The 18160-nt window shown below is 38.0% G+C and overlaps 1 protein-coding gene across 2 annotated transcripts; it reads left to right on the top strand.

The window, feature by feature from the left end:
- The first annotated feature begins 1473 nt into the window (after window positions 1–1473).
- Window positions 1474–17550, top strand: MBIP (MAP3K12 binding inhibitory protein 1). Of its 2 annotated transcripts, none has more exons than XM_058806773.1 (9): window positions 1474–1603; window positions 5948–6067; window positions 7744–7956; window positions 8061–8157; window positions 9630–9695; window positions 11370–11522; window positions 14041–14138; window positions 15458–15496; window positions 16635–17550. In XM_058806773.1, exons 1-9 carry the CDS (start codon window positions 1481–1483, stop codon window positions 16740–16742), a joined length of 1017 nt encoding a protein of 338 aa, XP_058662756.1. In that variant the 5' UTR covers window positions 1474–1480; the 3' UTR covers window positions 16743–17550. The 2 variants fall into 2 exon arrangements, with proteins under 2 accessions (XP_058662756.1, XP_058662755.1); XM_058806772.1 differs by having other exon boundaries at window positions 16632–17550.
- Window positions 17551–18160: the final 610 nt, after the last annotated feature.

Below are 18160 nucleotides of genomic sequence, written 5' to 3'. Positions count from 1 at the left end.
TGTAGTGCTGGTGGGGAAGGGGAAAGGGCAATGTATTTTCCTTTATTCCTGAAAGCTTCATGATTTGATCCAAATGACATTATTACATTTGGCAGGGTTGCTCCAGCTGCTTGTCCAGAGACAAAACTGCAAAGAAGCAAGGTTGGTTGAAGCAGCCCTTGATCACAAGCTGGAATTAGTATTGTTGCACAGAAATGCAAAATGAAATTGAACAAATTTTCTTAGCTGACAACCATATTCAGTACATGTGTTCAAAATGTTATTTGATAAAAACTGTGTGTTTTCAGAAATTAAGTAAACTTCTGTGTTTCAGAGCTTCTAAACCACACACATATTCTGCCATAAGTATTTCTGAATCCAAAGAATGGTCATCAACTGAACACAAGCAAATGCCATCTAGTTCACCCTAGACAAGATATTTTTGCAAAATGCAAAATATTTGTAACCATTAAACACTGAAGTCTTCTTTGGAACTAATTTTTCTCTGGAACTGAGCAGAGCTTTCTCAGCTTGTGGCTCCTCAAATGTCATGGGTTGCTGGTGCTGAAAGCCTTGTTTAGAAACATTTATTTTCACTATATCAAGGTACATCTTATCTGAAAAAGAACCCCTAAAACATCAGTAAAATAAATTAATCTGCCTTTCTAAATTTTTTATTTAAGAATGTTTCAACATTTGTATATACAACTGCACTCACCATTTTTCGTGGGAATAAAAAACATGGGGGGTAGAGGGTCAGGGAACAGAAAGAAGTGTGAAGATCAAAATTTGGCTATCAAAAGAAACACCAGGTAGGAAACCTTTGTAAGCATTTCTACTTCCATTTCTTAGGAATTTCTGCTTACTTTCTTAGGAAAGAAATTTACAAGTAAACTGTCTTACAGGGAATCAAATTTTGCAATCCCAGTTATCAAGAGTACTATGACAAACTTTGCAGTCTAATTTAAAAACAGCCCTGCCGCAACCAGAAGAGTCAAGGCTTTGAACAACACGTATGAATGCAAAATAGTGAAGGGGTAACCAGAAAGGCAGAGCTGAAACACGGGCGGCAATGCGCTATACTGAATAAGCACTGGTGGTCCTTCCCCACCGTGATGGAGCCCTCGCTGGGGCCGCGCCCGCCGTGCCCGCGCCGGCACCTCCCGGTACGCGCGGCCGGAGCCGGGGCAGGGAGAGCGCCGCGCCGGCCGGGAGCGCGCCCCCCACAGCGGCCCCGGCCGGGAGCGCGCCCCCCACAGCGGCCCCGGCCGGGAGCGCGCCCCCCACAGCGGCCCCGGCCGGGAGCGCGCCCCCCACAGCGGCCCCGGCCGGGAGCGCGCCCCCCACAGCGGCCCCGGCCGGGAGCGCGCCCCTCGGCCCGGGCCGGCGCTGCGGAGCCCCGCCATTGGCTGCCGCGCCTGTCAATCAGCGCGGGGGTGGAGCCAGGGCCAGGCGTTCGTCATCGCGGGGCGACGGCGCGGCCGCGGCCCGGCCCGGTGTCATGGCGGCGGCGGTGGCGGCGCCCAGCCCGCTCCCGCCCGGCGCCCGCGCTCCGGAGGTCGACCCTGCCGCCTCTGAGGTAGCGAGCAGCGCCCTGCGCTGTCTGGCCGGGCTGGCGGGGCAGGTGAGTGAGGGGCGGGCGGAGGGAGTGGGACTGGGCGGAGCTGGGCTGGGCGCCGCGCCCGCCTCTCATCGCCTCGCGTAGGGGGCCCGCGCAGGGCTGGCTCCTGTTCGGCCCGGCCTGCGGGGCCCTCGTGGGCTCCAGGAATAGGGAACAGCGCTGGACAGGGCATGGGTCTGCCACACTCAAGGGAGGTGCCTCTCTTCTGGGCGTTGTTGGCGCCCTCCTGGCCTCTGCCAGGGCTGAGCCGGCTGCCTGCCCCGCTCCCCCGGCCGGGGCAGCCCCGGCGTACGCGGCCGCTGCTGCTTGTCCCCCGCAGCCGGGACCGTGCCTTGGCCTCGCCGTGATACGTGCCACTTCGTAGTTTGACGGATGATCTCTTCCATGGGAAAGTGCAATTTGCTTAATTGCTGTGTCTTAATTAGTTACTCTGAATTGAGAAGTTCCTGAAAACTTACTGTGCATTAAATCAAAATAAATGATCAGGAGCTTGAAGTTAGCCCTGCCTTGGTAATGGCGTGCTGTGAAACACACAGTGTCTAAGGGTCAGAATTTTTAAAGGGCCTCTGCTCTATGGTACATAAGTTAAAACACCTATTTTATGTTTAGTAATGTCTGTGAGTTGTGAAACAGATGTCACAGCAGTGGTGGAAGGCCCTTACCAGGAGAAGGTTTTAGTAATGACTTATTTATTGCTACAAACAATTTGCAGATTAAATTTCCACTGTGGAAACAATTTATGTAGTGCTGTGCAGGCAACAAAAGCACCCTCTTACTTCAAGAGTTAGCAGTTTGAAGGTTTGGGGCCAGATGATGAGCAATATCTGCAGAAGCTAGTGTAACTTAATGTCTGTTTGGTACAGAGATGGGCTCTTGGATGCAGAGGCAGTTTAGGAATAGCTGCTGGCTGATCTGAAATTATTTTTTGTAATGCTTCATCTCTCATCTGTGTAGAATTCTATTATATTTGCATTTCTCCAAGTATGCTAGCAATTGTCTCTGTTTTCAAACAAAAGGCAACCAAAATGAAGGGCTTGATAATTCAGGCACTTGGTTTTAAGTCTCAGTTTTCCTGTCTCTAAAATAGTCACAAACTGCCTTGGCTTTTGAACTGTTCAGCACCAAACAGTGTGATGTTCAGACACAGCTGACTCATAGGATTACTGAGGTACGAAAACTATTTATTGATGTTTAAAGGCCCCTTAATTCTTCCTGGTCAAAATTCTGAATGTGATCAGTGAAGAGCTAGTGACTGTCAGCTTATCTTAGTGTGAGGACAGCACTGTGAGTGACAGTGGTAGAATCAATCAGAGAAAAGTTGGAACTTTTGTGTTTATGAAAAATAGAAAGGAGACTTAAGAGGAAAGTTTCCTAAGCTTTTAACTAGGCGATTCATCACAAGTTTATTAATTGTTTCTAAACTACATTAAAAACTTTTATTTTTCCCTCTTGACTTCAGCAGCTTACTTTTTCTCCAAAGCTGGCTCTACACCTAGCATGTCACTGGAAAGTCCCTGATGATTTTTAAAAATAACTGTGTGTGCACAGACCATTGTGAGAGAACTCTAAATTTAGAGTTGCAGTGGAGTTACAGTAGCTATGGTGAAGAGAATAATTGTCTTTGGTGTTTGGAGTGCCTTCTTTCCATGACAACAGACACATTTTACTGTCCAGTGCACCGGCCGGATAAGGTTCTGGTTGCTCCATCCTAGCTGTGAAAGTCCTTTTAGTTGCTCAGTTATGATCCTTTCCAGTTGCTGAGTTACACACTTGTCTGCCAGTGCTTGAGTTCTGACAGATTTAACTGCTCTGTTTTACCCCCTTATGGACTCCATTAAACTGGCTTGCATTTCTTACTGAAACTACTGATTCCCCATTTCCCTTCTATAGAGATGGCTGAGCATGTGCCAAATTGTTAGCAGTCACAGTTTGATTCATTATAGTAGTTTAAGTTGGATTTATGCTAGTAAATTGGGCTGTAAGCAGGAATATTTCTGGCACAGGAATTTTTTTACTGGAGCAATCAATGGCAGGACGTGACCAGGAGGACATCTGAAAATAACAGCTCTTAAAACCAATATAGCTGATCCTGAAAAGTTCTTTAAGATTCAAGTGATAGCCAGTGTTTACATAAAACAAATTTCAAAGGGCTGAAATTACATATGATCCTGTAAATTGAATAGGCTGTGGACTTGTAATTAGTCAAAGGCTTTGAAGTATCAAAATGCTGAATTTATAAATCTGTTTGCCACAGTTCTAAGAAGCAGTAGGATGTGAAAGACTGAGAATGTACTCTATTGTACTAGAAACTTTTGTTGATGCAGGAGGGGTTTATTATTGATTTTTCTTTAAAAGCAGTGTCTGTGAGTTAAACACATGACTGGCTTCTAAATGATTTTAAGTTAGAAGTTCTGTTGCTTTTTGTGCTTTAAACCACTTGGACAGGAGTTGTGCCTTTTTTTCCAATAGTTGTCCATTATGATATGAAGGCACATATCAGCTTTTTCTTTTGGAAAAAGGAGGCTTATTAGGAAATTGCAGTAGCACTCGTATTTTGTTTCAATTGGATGACTTAATGTACACCTTTTTCACCCTGTCAGCAGCCTGTAATACAGCATATGAGAGATATTAATCTAGAAACTTCGGGCAGAAATATGTGCTGCAGATGATCACATTCACAGGCTTAATTCCTAAAGTAAATTTTATTCCTACTAAGTTCTAAATACATTCTGGATTTTGAAACTTCTTCAGGATTAGTATATCCTAGAACATTACTTTTCCTACATCCTGTGTACTTAGCTTAAGTACTAAACAGGGATAACCATTTGTGAAAATTTTCTAAAATACATTATATGTCTAGTCAGACTGTCTCCTTTGCTGTGTAATTTGGGAACTAACCCTGAATTTAGCAAGGTTTAGTTAGTTTGACTAAAAAAGGAAGGTTCAGGATTATAATTCTTTACAAAATTGTGTTAATGCCGAGATTTGAAACTAAGGTGGGACAGCTTGTCATCCACAGCTTTGCCTTCAGAATGATGGAGGCATTTCTTGTCCAGTTCTCAGAGTTTTCATACACTTTGTGGTGGCTTCAGGACATGAGTGCATATGCATTTTGTTTTCTTGTTTGTAATGTTTGATGCAGTTAGAAGTTAAATGTCTTTCGACCATGAGTTAAAGGTCACTTTTGTCATCTTCCTGAGGTGCCTTTTCTGTTTCCACCCCCAGGTTTTTTTAATGGAAGGGGTGAGGAATAGATATCTATATATCTATTATCTATTGTATATATCTATATCTATATATATATTATATATATAAATTCTATAATTCTATATTATATATATTTGAATACTATATATATATATATATATAAAAGTGTGATGCATATGAATTGGAAATTCAGCGTTGCAAGCAGAATACCTGTAGGTCCTCTTGATTTCAAACAAGAATTTTATCTGTATTTAGAATCTGGGGTATCACTTGCAGGATGTTTGGTAGGAAAACAACCTTCTTACCTTTGGGAAATGAAAGTAATCATCTTGTTAAGATCTTGAGAAAAGCTTTAATGTAACAAAAAGGGCAAAGTTGGGTGTGAAAGTGTGTTATGCCATTAGAGTTTATTGACAATCATCTTTGTGTTAAAAAGTGTATTTATAGCTTATAGAAGACACACAGTTCTTTTGAACAATACCTCAAATTTATTACATGTGTTTTTCTTTATTGTCTTGGGAGTTAAATATTGCAATTCCTTGACAGTGAGAATAGATTGTGGCAATTGTTCATTTCAATGTGAATGCATATACAGGAAAATAATGTGATTTCAAAGCAGGTTTAATAGTGGTGCTGTGTAATCTAGAGTTTGTTAAACTTTGAGATATTAAAAAATATATATTTTTATGCACTTATAAAGCTTCCTTTGGATTAGCAGCAAGGAAAAATTTAAGAATGTGCCATGGTGTTACATCAAGACATGGGTCATGCAGGCACAGAGTCTTGCAATCTTGGAATAAAATACATGAACTTACAGGAGACTGCTATCCTGGGTCATGTTTCTTCATGCTGGTGGTTCTAGTATCCATTAAAAGAAAAGATGATGTGAGTGATTAACATGAGCCCACAATGAAAGTGAGGTGAGTTAGTAAGGAATTTTTAATTTTAGAATATATTGTACAACTACTAGCTTTCTTGGAAAATGATAACTGCCTGGACTATAATTAATATAAAATCTTTCCAATGTTCTTGTCTAAAACTGGGATGGGTCTATATGAGGCTGAGCATAATTGTGGTCTTGTATACTTTTTTGATGTTAATACATGTAATAAAATTTTTTATTGTTTTGGCCTGTTGAAGCTTAATCTCGGAGAGGATATTGTGAAAGTTGTAATCGATTGGAGCAAGCTTCAGAGCACATCAGCACTTCAGCCAGCCTTGCTCTTTAGTGCACTTCAGCAGCATATTTTATGTTTACAGGTAAATATTTCATGGACACATTTGCATTGACAAAAGTGATCAACAACTAAAAGTATTCTCAGCTGTAAAATGCCAGCAATTTTGTTCTTACATAGGTGTGTTCAATAAAAAAGGATTGCAAAAGTATGAAATGCTTGGGATTCCACTATGCTCCATAGGTACTCACGTTTATGGATTTTTCAGATTAGTGGGAATAGCCCCTGTAGGTGAGCAGGCTGAATAAATGCAGCCTCATTGATTTCTAGACTTGCATTGTAAATGTGATACATTTCCATCTATGGTGGGTTATAATTAAGCAATAAGACACGGCAGGTGTGTGTCATGCTATGATAATGATTCCATGCGTTGGGTGAGTTTTGAGGCTCATAGAGTGCTTTCAGTGGTTCAAGAAGTGGCATTATCCCAGCATGACACATCCTGGAGTGTCTTACTGCAATTAAATATATTTTCAACGTAGGTTTTTTTTTTTTTAAAGAGTAATTTCTTTGACATTAATGTCTCATCTTGCCAAGTAGCCAGTCACCATTACTGTCATTTCTTTTAACTATTTGAAATTTTCCAACCCTGCCAAAAGTAATTGGCAGGGCATGGCAGAGAGGGTTAGCAGTTTGTCAGCTGGTAACTGAGCGGTGTTTTGACCTTGATAGTTCATATGTAGAAGATGGGATTTGAGTAGTACTATTTTGCTTCAGCTAGTTAATGAATTATTTGAGGTTCCTAGTGCTGAGAGGATGAAAAGGGAAGTTTCTGTATTTTCTTGTCTGTAGGTAAAAGAAAGACCTTTTGTTTTCCAGACATCCACCAGATCTTTGGTGTGATGAGCAGAAAGAGAAAATATGCAAGATAAATGCAAATAAATTTACATCCAACATATAAAAATGCTGCAAATGGGAGTTTGATTCCATTTCAGAAAATCTGACTGCTAAAAATCATGTTGTCTTTAAAAAAAATTAAAATAATTTCTAGAGAGAAAATAAGCAGTGAAATTCAGACTAGATGAAACTCATGGGAATTAAAAAGAGACAGGGACATATATATGTACTGAGGTTTTGATGTTACATTGTACATAAGAGTTACTGCAGTAAAATAAGCATTTTTCCTGCCACAAATGTCAGTGCCTTATCTCATTTAATTTCATGACCTAAGTAGATAATCAACTGTGTCAAGCAAAGCATGTGTTCATGATAATGCCTATGTATTTCATGTCTGTGTTCTCTCATTCACTTGGGCAACCACGGTTTCAAGTGGACAGTGTAGTGCTGATGTGATAAAGGCTTTACAGTGTAAGAGCACCAGATTTCATGTTAAGGAGGAAAAATACTAAGCCTTACTGTTCTGAGTAAGCATTTGAATGACATGTTAATTAAGTGGCATGGATGCCAGTGATTGAAGCTTTGATATTTAGCTAGTAAAACGGGAGTATGGGCAGATTTTCACAGAAATGTGGGAGTTTTCCTCTACAAACCTCTAAGAGAGGTCAGAAAGGTCAGAATCATGGTGTGCACAATATTTGGAACTTCTTTTTAATCTTATTACTGTGTTCTATCAGAAGAAGATGTTGTAATTCCCAAAATTATTTCCATTAGTCTGGAAATTGTAATAGTACTTGCCTTCTTGTCTTTGGGACTTTGGACTTTTTATTTTTTTAACCCTAATACACTGTTTTCTTTGTTCAGCCTCTCTTAGAAAAACTCCAGTCATTGATCAAAGAGGAAAATATAGGCCATGTCGAACCTGGAGGTAAAACAGAAAGCCAGACAAGTTTAGATGTTTATGATGGTAACAGTCAGACTGAAGAAAAATATGGAAGTTATGACTTGAGAGATCTGAAGGATGCTCGTTTTAATTTTGATCCAGAAGTGGTCCAAATAAAAGCTGGAAAAGCAGAAGTAAGTGATTTATGTGAGTTTAAAAACAGAAAAATGAAAGACCCTTGCAAATTTTAAATTTAAAGAATGAAATAGATATATGCCTTCATGTTTATTACCTGCAGATTGACAGGCGGATATCAGCCTTCATCGAGAGGAAGCAAGCCGAGATCAATGAAAATAATGTCAGGGAATTTTGCAATGTTATTGATTGTAATCAAGGTAACTGGCTAGCCAGACTTTAATCTTCATAGTAATTTAAGTTGTGTGGGGGTTTTTTTGTTGGTTTGTTTTTGGGGTTGATTTTGTTTGATTTGATTTTTCTGTTTTCAAAAGTGCTAATCTGTATTTAAATCAGAACTTTTTTCAAGAGTAACTTTGTTTTAAAACTTAGAACTTGCATGTGCACTGCAGATGTCAGATAGAAAAATAAATTGAGTAGTCACTGGATGACAATGTTTAATGCATCCCATACAGAAAGATTATATCTATTATTATGTTAATTTTAAGAACTGCTATCTTAGATCAGATGATTTTGTAGGTATTGTTCCCAGTGATTTAACTAGGTGTTCCTCCAAAGTAAATGGAATTGCAATTCAGAAATGTCTTGTGAGTTGTATATTCAAATTGAAGTTAATTTAATGCTAGTTAAATTACCTAGAAATATTTTTTACAATGAATTTGAATTGCTAGCTACTTGAAATGACTTTTTCTTTTTAACATTGCTCACATTGTAGTACAATTGGCTGTATCTGTAACCAATCTTAAATCCATCGGGCAGACTGGATCCCATTTACAGGATGAGTAACTGTAGCCAAATGCATCTTGGAAATTAAGACAGTTTTATATACATAACTACATAAGAAGTACAGAGATATTTTCTAAGTACCTGTGAACCCACATGTGCATTGTCTCTATGAGGTACTTAAGCTCTTACAGATCAAAGCTTATTGTTCAGTAAGCTTTGTAGAGAGTTCGACTGCTTGGATGTTAGTTGGAATGCAAAGGACAGCTGAAGTTTAGTAGAATATGCTAGATAGTGAAATATTGTTTCCCAAAATTGTTACTTATGTACAGAAGAATTGATAATAAGACTTGTGTCATTGTTCAGGCGAAATAAAATATGTGCAAATCTTTGGTGTAATGAACAGAGATTTCTATGTAAATAGTAACATTAGAATAAATTAAAGTAATCCATACTATAGATTTTATGGTTAGGCAAATGAAAGAAATCACATGGATCAGAATAAATGCAGAAAGGTTTAGGAAAGAATACTGATGAGTAAACTAGATCAGTCAAAAAATAGGAGAGTTTCAGAAAAGGACATAAAACCAGAATAACAGTAGTAAGCAGGAGAAAGGCTTCTGTACAGGAAGAAGGAAATAAGTTACAGAGAAATGCAATGAAAAGTAAGAACCAAATAAATTTGGTCCTGATCCAGTAAACTTCTCTATACACTTGTGAATACATTTGTATGAGTGACTTATCCAATTAAAAGCAGTAAGTCCATGCAAGTGTGTGAAACTATTAATGGGCAAGTGTTTATAGAATGAATTAAGTATTCCTGGTTTTTTTTATTGTTTGAACCATTTAAATTAGATTTGTTTAAAGCATCAAAGTTGATGGTGGTTAGAATATTTTCAATTATAAATACATAATTTGGACCTCACTTGTTATATCATTATTTATTTAGAAAATAGCTGTGCCAGAACAGATGCAATTTTCACACCCTATCCTGGATTTAAAAGTCATATAAAGGGTAAGCAACTCTTCTAATACCCATTTAAGTATACAGATATAACAGCAACTGATAAGTTTTTGATATCAAAAGTTTTTATAGAATGCTCAAAAATGGAAACTTAATGTATTGACTTTGTTACTCTAGTGAATACTTCCACATCTTCATTTATGTCTTCAAGGTTTTAAATCCCTTAACTGCTTCACTAAATGAATGGTTAGGCACTAAATTCCAAAACAAAATAGCCTGTTTTTATTGTCTGAAAGGAAATGTGGAAAAGATAAAGCAGGACAGAGAAGCTGAACAATACTTAGTTTTTCTTCTAAGGTGAAATCATCAAAAAGGAATTGAGATTAAATAGGATTATCTTCTATTTTTCATAAGTTGGTGCAAATGTCTTGAAATAGAGTACAATTTTGGGACAATGGAAGTTCTTAGAGGTGGATTTATAAGAACTGACAAGCTGGGGAATTAAGTTATCACTGCACTATTTTTTGGAAAGGAAAAAATAAGATAAAAATTATGTCCAACAGAAGTTGTGTGTAAATATTGTTCATCTGTGGCTCTCCAGGTGTATGCAAGTTACCCTTCTTTAAAAACAAACAAAATACCCAAAATGAGAATGAAAACAACCCTCTTTTGCATTTTTGAAAGTGGTAATACTCAGTTATCCACTTGATATTGATCCTAGAAACCAATTAAATATTTTTAATTCTGTAATTTAGAATAATACTGTAAAGCAAAATAATAAGTTTTGAAAGGTATGGTGAGCTAAGAAGGAAATGGGAAAGTGAGTTTTATTTTAGAATCTTTCATAAAGAAACTTTCAATAGTCACTGTTTTAAGCTGAGTGTTAATTTGTTGGTTGGATGGCAGCGTAATGCAGGAAAAAAGGGAAGCTTTCACTTCAAGGAACAGTTCATAACTGAAATGTGAAAAACACTTAGAAAGGAATTGGAAGTAAAACCAGCATAAATTCAAGCAAGAATGTAGCATGTTGCACTCATGAAAGTGTATGTATGTGTGTGTCTGCTTCAGCATCTGGAGCTGCCAATATAGTCTATAAATCTGCAGTGCACTGCAGTAGTTCTATGAGGAGAACTTGAGAAATTACTCTGATTTAATGAGAAGTGAGCAAAATCTTCTGATGAAGACATGGCTCAGCATGGGTAGAAGATAGTCCTAGATGCAGCTAAGAGTCACTAAAGCTTTTATCCAGATGACAAAAATTCGAAGTGAACTTCCTTGCTGAGGTTTGTATTGGTTTTTCAGTTGTGTACCTCTCTTCATCTTCATGTATTTATGATGCTTCCTGTAATGTTAGTCTGGCCTCTTCTTTGCATTCACAAAAGCTCTCATGTGCAACTGCTGACATAGATAGCAAGGTTTCTGCTGTTTATCAGCAGCTGATGACAAATTCTCAACACTGCCATTCTACATAAATGTATGAGTAATTCTTTTACTTTGCATATGTAAAATCCAGGGGTTTTGTTAGGTTTAGTTACTCATGCAAAAAAATAAGAAAATGCTTTTACTTGAACTTTTGATCTTACTGTGTGTGGGGCCCTTCATATGCAAGACTTGTGTAAAACTGATTTAATGCAGGTTTTCATGCTTTAATATTTTGATTCTTTCAGTTAGATCTGTTTTGTGTTTCATGTGCATATATGTGTAATTTATTTTCTCTTTACCTAGTTTCTAGGGTAGTAAATACATATGGACCTCAGACTAGGTCTGAAGGAATGCATGGGTCCAGTCACAAAGCCAGTGTACCCATGCATGATTGTGGAAACCAAGCTGTTGAGGAGAGATTGCAAAACATTGAAGCACACTTACGGTTACAAACAGGTTTGTATGATGTTATAACTTTGATGTTGGTGTGCCATTTTATATAGTTATGATTACTGTGGTGAAACTGGGCAAGTCTGCAAAAACTGATACTGTAAAAAAAGTGGCTAGATCCACTGAAGAGTTTTGTTCCCCCAAGTACAGTGATCTAGTGTTTAGAGTTTTATGCCCAAAATGGAACCCAGGTTTATGCCAAATTTGAGATGCTGAGTTAGCAAATGTACACTTTACATGAGAATAGGATTTAAAATAATATGGAATATCTGGAGATTGGGTTTCTCCATGGCCACTGGAGTCCTGCCTTGATCCACTTACCAGGAAAAGCTGAGTTTAGGACTAAGGGCTGCTTCATGGCTAACTTGTGGGCTGGTGGTAGAATCAAGAGAAAGGATGGTCTGAAACCTTTTCCTAAAGATGAAGAATGTTTCTTGAAATAAGTTTAGGCATAAAGCTTAATTCCCAGAATGTGGGAAGCTTGTTGCCACTACTTCTCTTTAGGCCTGCAAACACGAGTCCATACCTTTCACTAAAATAAATGCCATAGCTGCCAGGCTGCTGATGGTTTTTTTTTAGGTAGTTGATTTCCTCACCCCAGCCCTGATTTTCCATGATATGGCACCGAGGCACAATGAGGCACTTAGCAAGGAGGAATTAGTATTTTTCTTGAAAAATATTTTCAAAACAGAACAGAAGCCCAATCTCCATCTAGTTAAGTGAATTTTCTACACATGACACTGCAGACACACTTGATTTTTTTTTGTCTTCTGAATACTGAATAGATGCCAATCCATTATCTTAAAAACATTTGGAACGTTGACTCGATTGGTAGATTCCTGTGACTGTGTAGTGGATTAAAGTTCTCTGGTAGCAAGGAGAGTAAGATATGCATAGATACTCTTGAGGCAGCAATCAGAGCTTGATGCTTAGCTCTATAGCTGTCTCAAAAATAAGCTGCCTTTTGTGCATAGAAATAGAATTTGGAAGCGGCTGGCGAGCATTAGGGTTACAATGTGTGGCTTTGGAGTTTATGCATATATCTCATTCAGGGACAACAACTGGAGGTAGCTAAAGAGGGCTCCTTGCTTCCAGGCCATGCCTCTAATAGGTGATCAGATTTTGTTTGAAGGAATGGGTCAGGTAAACTATAGTAGAGGTTAAGAAGATGGAAGCATGCAATATACCAGCTCAATTCTTGTTCAAATCAGCACTCATGGGGAACATCTCAATACTATTTGATGCATACCCCAGGAGCTGTGCAAAAAATACTGATCTGAGCAGGTAACATGCCTTTGCTACCTGTTCCACCAGTTTTTGCTTCCAGCAACAGAAAGAGTTAATCTTGACTTGCCGGCTGTTTTTCAGAACAGCTTCCAGTGCTAGTACTGCTCTTTTCCCTTTGCATTAAGGGAAAGCAATATTAAGAGTGATAGGTTAGCCAGTTTAATTTGTAGGTGCTGAGTGTTGAGTAGAGGGTAGAACTGAAGGAGTGAAGCTATTTGCACAATAGTTTCTTAGCATGGACAAAATAGATGAATGGAAAAAAAAACCCAAACCCCACATTAGTGCTATTTTGGTCATTTGTGGAATAGAACTGTCTTGTCTAACAGACCCAGAAATAAAAGGAAATGGGTGTCAAAAAGCAAAAGCTTTCTCTGGCCTTGGTTGTCAATACAGTTCAGAACCAGACTATCATTTAGATTGGAGTAGCCAGTACTTAGTTGTGATAAACAGTTATTTCATATAGTTCCTTCATTATAGAATACTATGGAGTGCAAATAAGATTCTTGCTAAGGCTGATCTTTTGATCAGTTCTATCTGTTCTATGGGGAAACAAATCCCAAGCTGCTGTAGAAAAGATGGAAACAGCAAATTGAGTTGGGATTTTTTTGGTTGTTTTTGTGGTGTCAGTGGGTTTTGTTGTGGGCTTTTTTGTCAGGGTGGTTCTTGGGTGAGCTAGGGTCTTTTTTGTTTGTTTGGTCATTTTTTTGATTTTTTTTTCCCAGACCTCTGTTATTCAATACACACATTCCCCACTCCTCCCATCTATGGTCAAGCAAATGCTGTTCTTGTGACAGCTCATACTTGTCCTCTAATCTCTGATGCTCAGTGAAGATTGTTCTGAAAGAAACCTATCTTAGATATCAAAGCTGAGTTCATGTGTGGGCTGCCATCCTATCTGCTCTCTCCTAATGCTGGTGTCAGCTTTGAAGTGGCAACATTTCATGACCAATGTATTGCAAAGAGTGATCATTAGCTATTTCAGGGACCTTGACAGGCATCAGCCAACTACATCAATTTGTCTTAGTGCTTTCATTGACTACACTTGCTTATCAATCAGGTTTTACCCTGAATTATATTAATTATCCTTCCTTCATATTATCCCATCCATTTGTTTTGTTCAGCTACTGGTTGATAGCTAATCTTGAAGAATTCAGATGTTAGACTTGCAATCTTTAGTTAAATCAATTATTCAAGTGATTTTCTTAATTTTTTTTTGCATTACTACTGATGTATTTAGGTGGTCCAGTACCAAGAGACATTTATCAGAGAATTAAGAAGCTTGAAGATAAAATCCTTGAGCTGGAAGGACTGTCTCCTGAATACTTTCAATCTGTAGTAAGAAATTTTCTTACCTTCTCTCAGCATTTCTAAATGTATTTATGCCTTTTGTGCTTGAATCTTTGATGTACAGAGAGGAACTTAGAGTTGGAGGGCAGACACTTTTAATAAACAACTCTGGATTGGTGTAGTGGTTACGTTACATGTGGACCATCTAGTTAAGTTCATATTTACCTAATTTCTCACTCAAAAGAAGAAAGTATCTGTTGGGGGGGAAAAATTACTGCCACCCAAGCTTAACTAATTTGTAAGAAATGTGTCAGAGAGTTTGTATTTGTCCCCCTTGCCTTAAAATCTGAAGTGCTTCTTATGTCAAGAAAATTGACTGAAGTTTTGGTTTTTGATGCAAATAATTAATGGCTTGAAACAGCTGAAATCATTTGGGCTTCTGTACATGATCTGATTGCTAACAATATGTGAATGACTTCCAAAAGGATGAGGGAGTAAACTTTCTGAAAATTGCTTCATGTGATTCTGTGACTTAGTTTCCTTTATTTCTGGTTTTCAGGCAGAGCTCTGTCTCTCTCTGAATAATACACCTTAACCTTCACTCACCAAAGGGTATTAGGACAAAGAGAATGTTAATTGTTACTACATTAGGCTCTATTTGATTATAGAAATTTCTTTTCTGTTATCTTGCTCTTCTTTCCCCATGTAACAGTAAGAATGTCTCTTCTACCTTTGTTGATTGCAATTTAATTTATATCTTCTCCCTTGAGACTAGCCAGAGTCAGTTAATAAAAATCAATAGCAATAGTGCACATTTTTGTTTAATTTTTTTTTTAATTTCTGTTGGAGACCAGTAAAGTTCTTTATTTGTGAGACTATTCCTTCTGGCTGAAAACCAGAAGTTAAAACATACACTTTTATAAGCTGAGATTTCTATTGAAAAGGCATTAGGACCTCTAGAATGAGGATCAGGGGAAAAATCGTAATGGTGGCAATAGTAGTTTTGCACAGTAATTGGCACATTTTATCTGAAGTTTTGCATAAATATTGGCGTGGATATAGGCAAATTTTAGGGATGAAAATATTGACAATTTCAAAAGCTCAATTCTGTCTGAAGGAAGCTTCAGTTAAATTGATAGTTGTTGACTGCCAAGTGTGGAGAAGCTTCAACAGCTTCTGACTGCTCTCCAGTAGTATTTCTCATGATCCAAAGTACTTAATTATGAAAAAGGTTTCTTTAATCCATGGAATGGCAGTCAGTGGGATTTTTTTTATACTTTAAAGACTCTTAACAATATAGTTACAAGAATTATTTGTGATCTTCTGTCAGTGCAACATTAAGTCTGTTTTGATTGTCTTTTCTTCAGAGCTGTTCTGGCAAGAGGAGAAAGGTTCAGTCTCCCCATGTAAGTGCTATTAACTCTTGTTTTTCTTAAGTTTAGGATGTTTTGAGTGGAAAGTGAGCAGGAGTTCTATGAAGCAAGTATGTAAGTTGTCAGAAGTAGCTGCATAAGTATTGTATAGTTTGCTGCCAAAGAGAGTAGGAAGGAGACAAAAAGCTAATGGATGTTACAATGAAATGAGTCTTCTAAGAATACATACTAGGGTTTTCACCAGTTGGGAGGATGATTGAATAAAACAAATCTATGATGCTGTTAATCAAGCTGAGAGAAACAGGCAATTTCTGTATTTTGATCAGTCTTCTATTAATGTCTTCCATTTTTGTTTTGTGGCATAGTGGTTTTTGTTGATTTTAAAATTGTTTGTCAATTTTCTTTATTGGTTTATGAAAAGACAAAAGTAGAAATGGCTGGCTTGGCAAAAGTACTGCAGAAGGACCCGACATTATAGCAGATATTAACCTGTCAGTAAGAATAGTCATTTTCACAACACCATCACAAGGGAATGCATTTACCATGTACCTCTTAGGCCACAAGAGAAGTTATTGGTGCAGGTGAGACCATGGCTGGAACCTTGTCTGCTCCTAGCTATCACCCTTGGAGACAGATGGATCTGGGAGAGTGCTTAGAATGGGCTATGGGCCATCTGAGACCTGAGAAATTAGGCTTGTGTAGGGAAAAAAAAGGTCCTGCATAGGATGAAATTTTTTTTATTAAAAGGATGATGACCTCCTTGTATAAGAAAACATAAAAAATTACCAAGTTAAGTGGCACAGAGGAGCTTGATGTTGGGCAGTAGGAAGAAAAACCCTTTAGCTGTAAACCCAAGTTCTGCAAAATCTAAGTAGTTTCATCCAGTGTTTAATATGAAGAGATTTCTTAGGGTGTTTTATGAGCAGACTAAACAAGCATCTAATAAAAGTAGCATGAATGTATTGATCCATGATTAGGACTGTCTTTCTTGCAAGTTTATGTTCTTTTTCCTTTAAATTTAAATAGGCAAAGACTAGATTCAGACAATTCTGCAGAAGTAGTTCTGTCACTTAGTACAATATGCAGTGACCTCAAGTATCAAGTGATAAGCCACTTCTCTAGCAATTACAAAATGTAAATGATTGTGATTTTTATTTTGTTCTTTTAGCAGAGCTATTCACTGGCTGAACTTGATGAAAAGATCAATGCTATAAAACAGGCATTACTGAGGAAAACAAAAGAAAGCAAGTTCAAGGAGGCTGAGCAGCTTCTTCGATAGAAGTGTTTTCAGAATCCTCATCATGATTTACACATACCTAAACCATAGACCTGAGCAGTGTTCATCAGAGATGACTAGCAATGAAGACAAAGCATGCACCTAAGCTCCCTTTGGATAATCTTGAAAGCTTTCTTTCAGAGTAACTCGTTTAAAAGCAGCCTTATTAATGAAATAGTTACTTTAAAATGAAGACTGTTTCAGGAATGTCATTCTAATAATCCGTTCCCTTCTGTTATAAAGGAGGACTGCAGCATTGTTTGTATGTAAAAAGTCTTAACCTGCACACAAAAGCTACATCTCATGTGTTATTCTTGGTGACCAAGTATTCAAAAGGAGTATCTTTTGGATACTGTTCATGTAAGTAGTTTGCACAGACTTCTGAAATTAAATTGTTCCTCAGAAATACACTGACTTTGGGAAAAAAATTACCTAAACCTTGCAGAATGCATGCTTTCTTGTGAGGTTTTTTCTGTATTTGTCACTGTTTTCACCGCTGTTAGAAATGCTGCAAATTGCATTTGTGTTGTGACAGGTGTTTATGGAAACCCTGTATGTGTAAATAAAAACAACTGTTCTTCACCTTTTCAGTGTCTTGTGGGAATTCAAATTTCATAACATGTTCACAAACAATCTATTCTAAAAAATCATCCCAGAGGAGATTTAGAGGAGCATGCCAGCAAGGCATCAACTTCCCTTTTATATGCATGCTTACATGATTGAGGCATGGATGCTAGCTTAAAGTCTGACCTTTGGCCAGACAGTGATGTGAGATTGTGTTGTGACTTTTTGTTTGGGTTTGTCTGTTTTAATAAACCATTTGCTATTTATATAAGTTTTATTTATTGTCTGTCATTATTTCAGTTTAGAAGAAAAGTCACTGTTACTGAGAGAGTTTTATGTAAACTGCTCTGCTTAGAGCAGTCATATTGTTCATGTCCCTGTATTAGCCTCTGTGACAGGTGTTGTGAACAGTACTGACTTGGCACAGCCTTTGAAGAATAGTAGATGTTTTCTGTGACCTCATCTTCTTATCCAGAATAACAGTTGTTATAGCAACTGCAACTAATGTTTCTCTGGAGATAAACCAGCAGAGAGGGGAGAGAAGGCTACTTGAGCTCTTGTCCTGGCTCCAGGAAGGATGACGGTATGATGGTAACCTCTGAGGTGCTGCTTGTCCTTCCAGGAAGAGATCTGAGTGCCTCAGATACAGCAGTGGATATGAAGAGGTACTGTTGCAGGTGAAGATTGTTGAGTGTGTTGCATATCAGTACAGTATTCCTACAGAGACAACTTTTGTTACATGAAGCCGTTGCTATTGTTGAACATCCTAACAGTATGTTTTATGAGGGATGTTTTGATAAAGCAGCACAGTGAGCTGCAACTTTCTTACTTCAAGTAGAGAAGCTTCTTTTTATGGT

Source organism: Ammospiza caudacuta, chromosome 6 (assembly GCF_027887145.1).
Source record: "Ammospiza caudacuta isolate bAmmCau1 chromosome 6, bAmmCau1.pri, whole genome shotgun sequence".
NCBI lineage: Eukaryota > Metazoa > Chordata > Aves > Passeriformes > Passerellidae > Ammospiza > Ammospiza caudacuta.
This window is presented reverse-complemented; position numbering and strand designations above follow the sequence as displayed.

Bases quoted from the DNA above. Each gene is read 5' to 3' on its own strand.
- MBIP (XM_058806772.1), top strand. From the start codon at position 1,481: ATGGCGGCGGCGGTGGCGGCGCCCAGCCCGCTCCCGCCCGGCGCCCGC. The intron at 7,957-8,060 runs GTAAGTGATTTA...TATTACCTGCAG, and splicing joins TAAAAGCTGGAAAAGCAGAA to ATTGACAGGCGGATATCAGC. The intron at 9,696-11,369 runs GTAAGCAACTCT...CTCTTTACCTAG, and splicing joins ATTTAAAAGTCATATAAAGG to TTTCTAGGGTAGTAAATACA.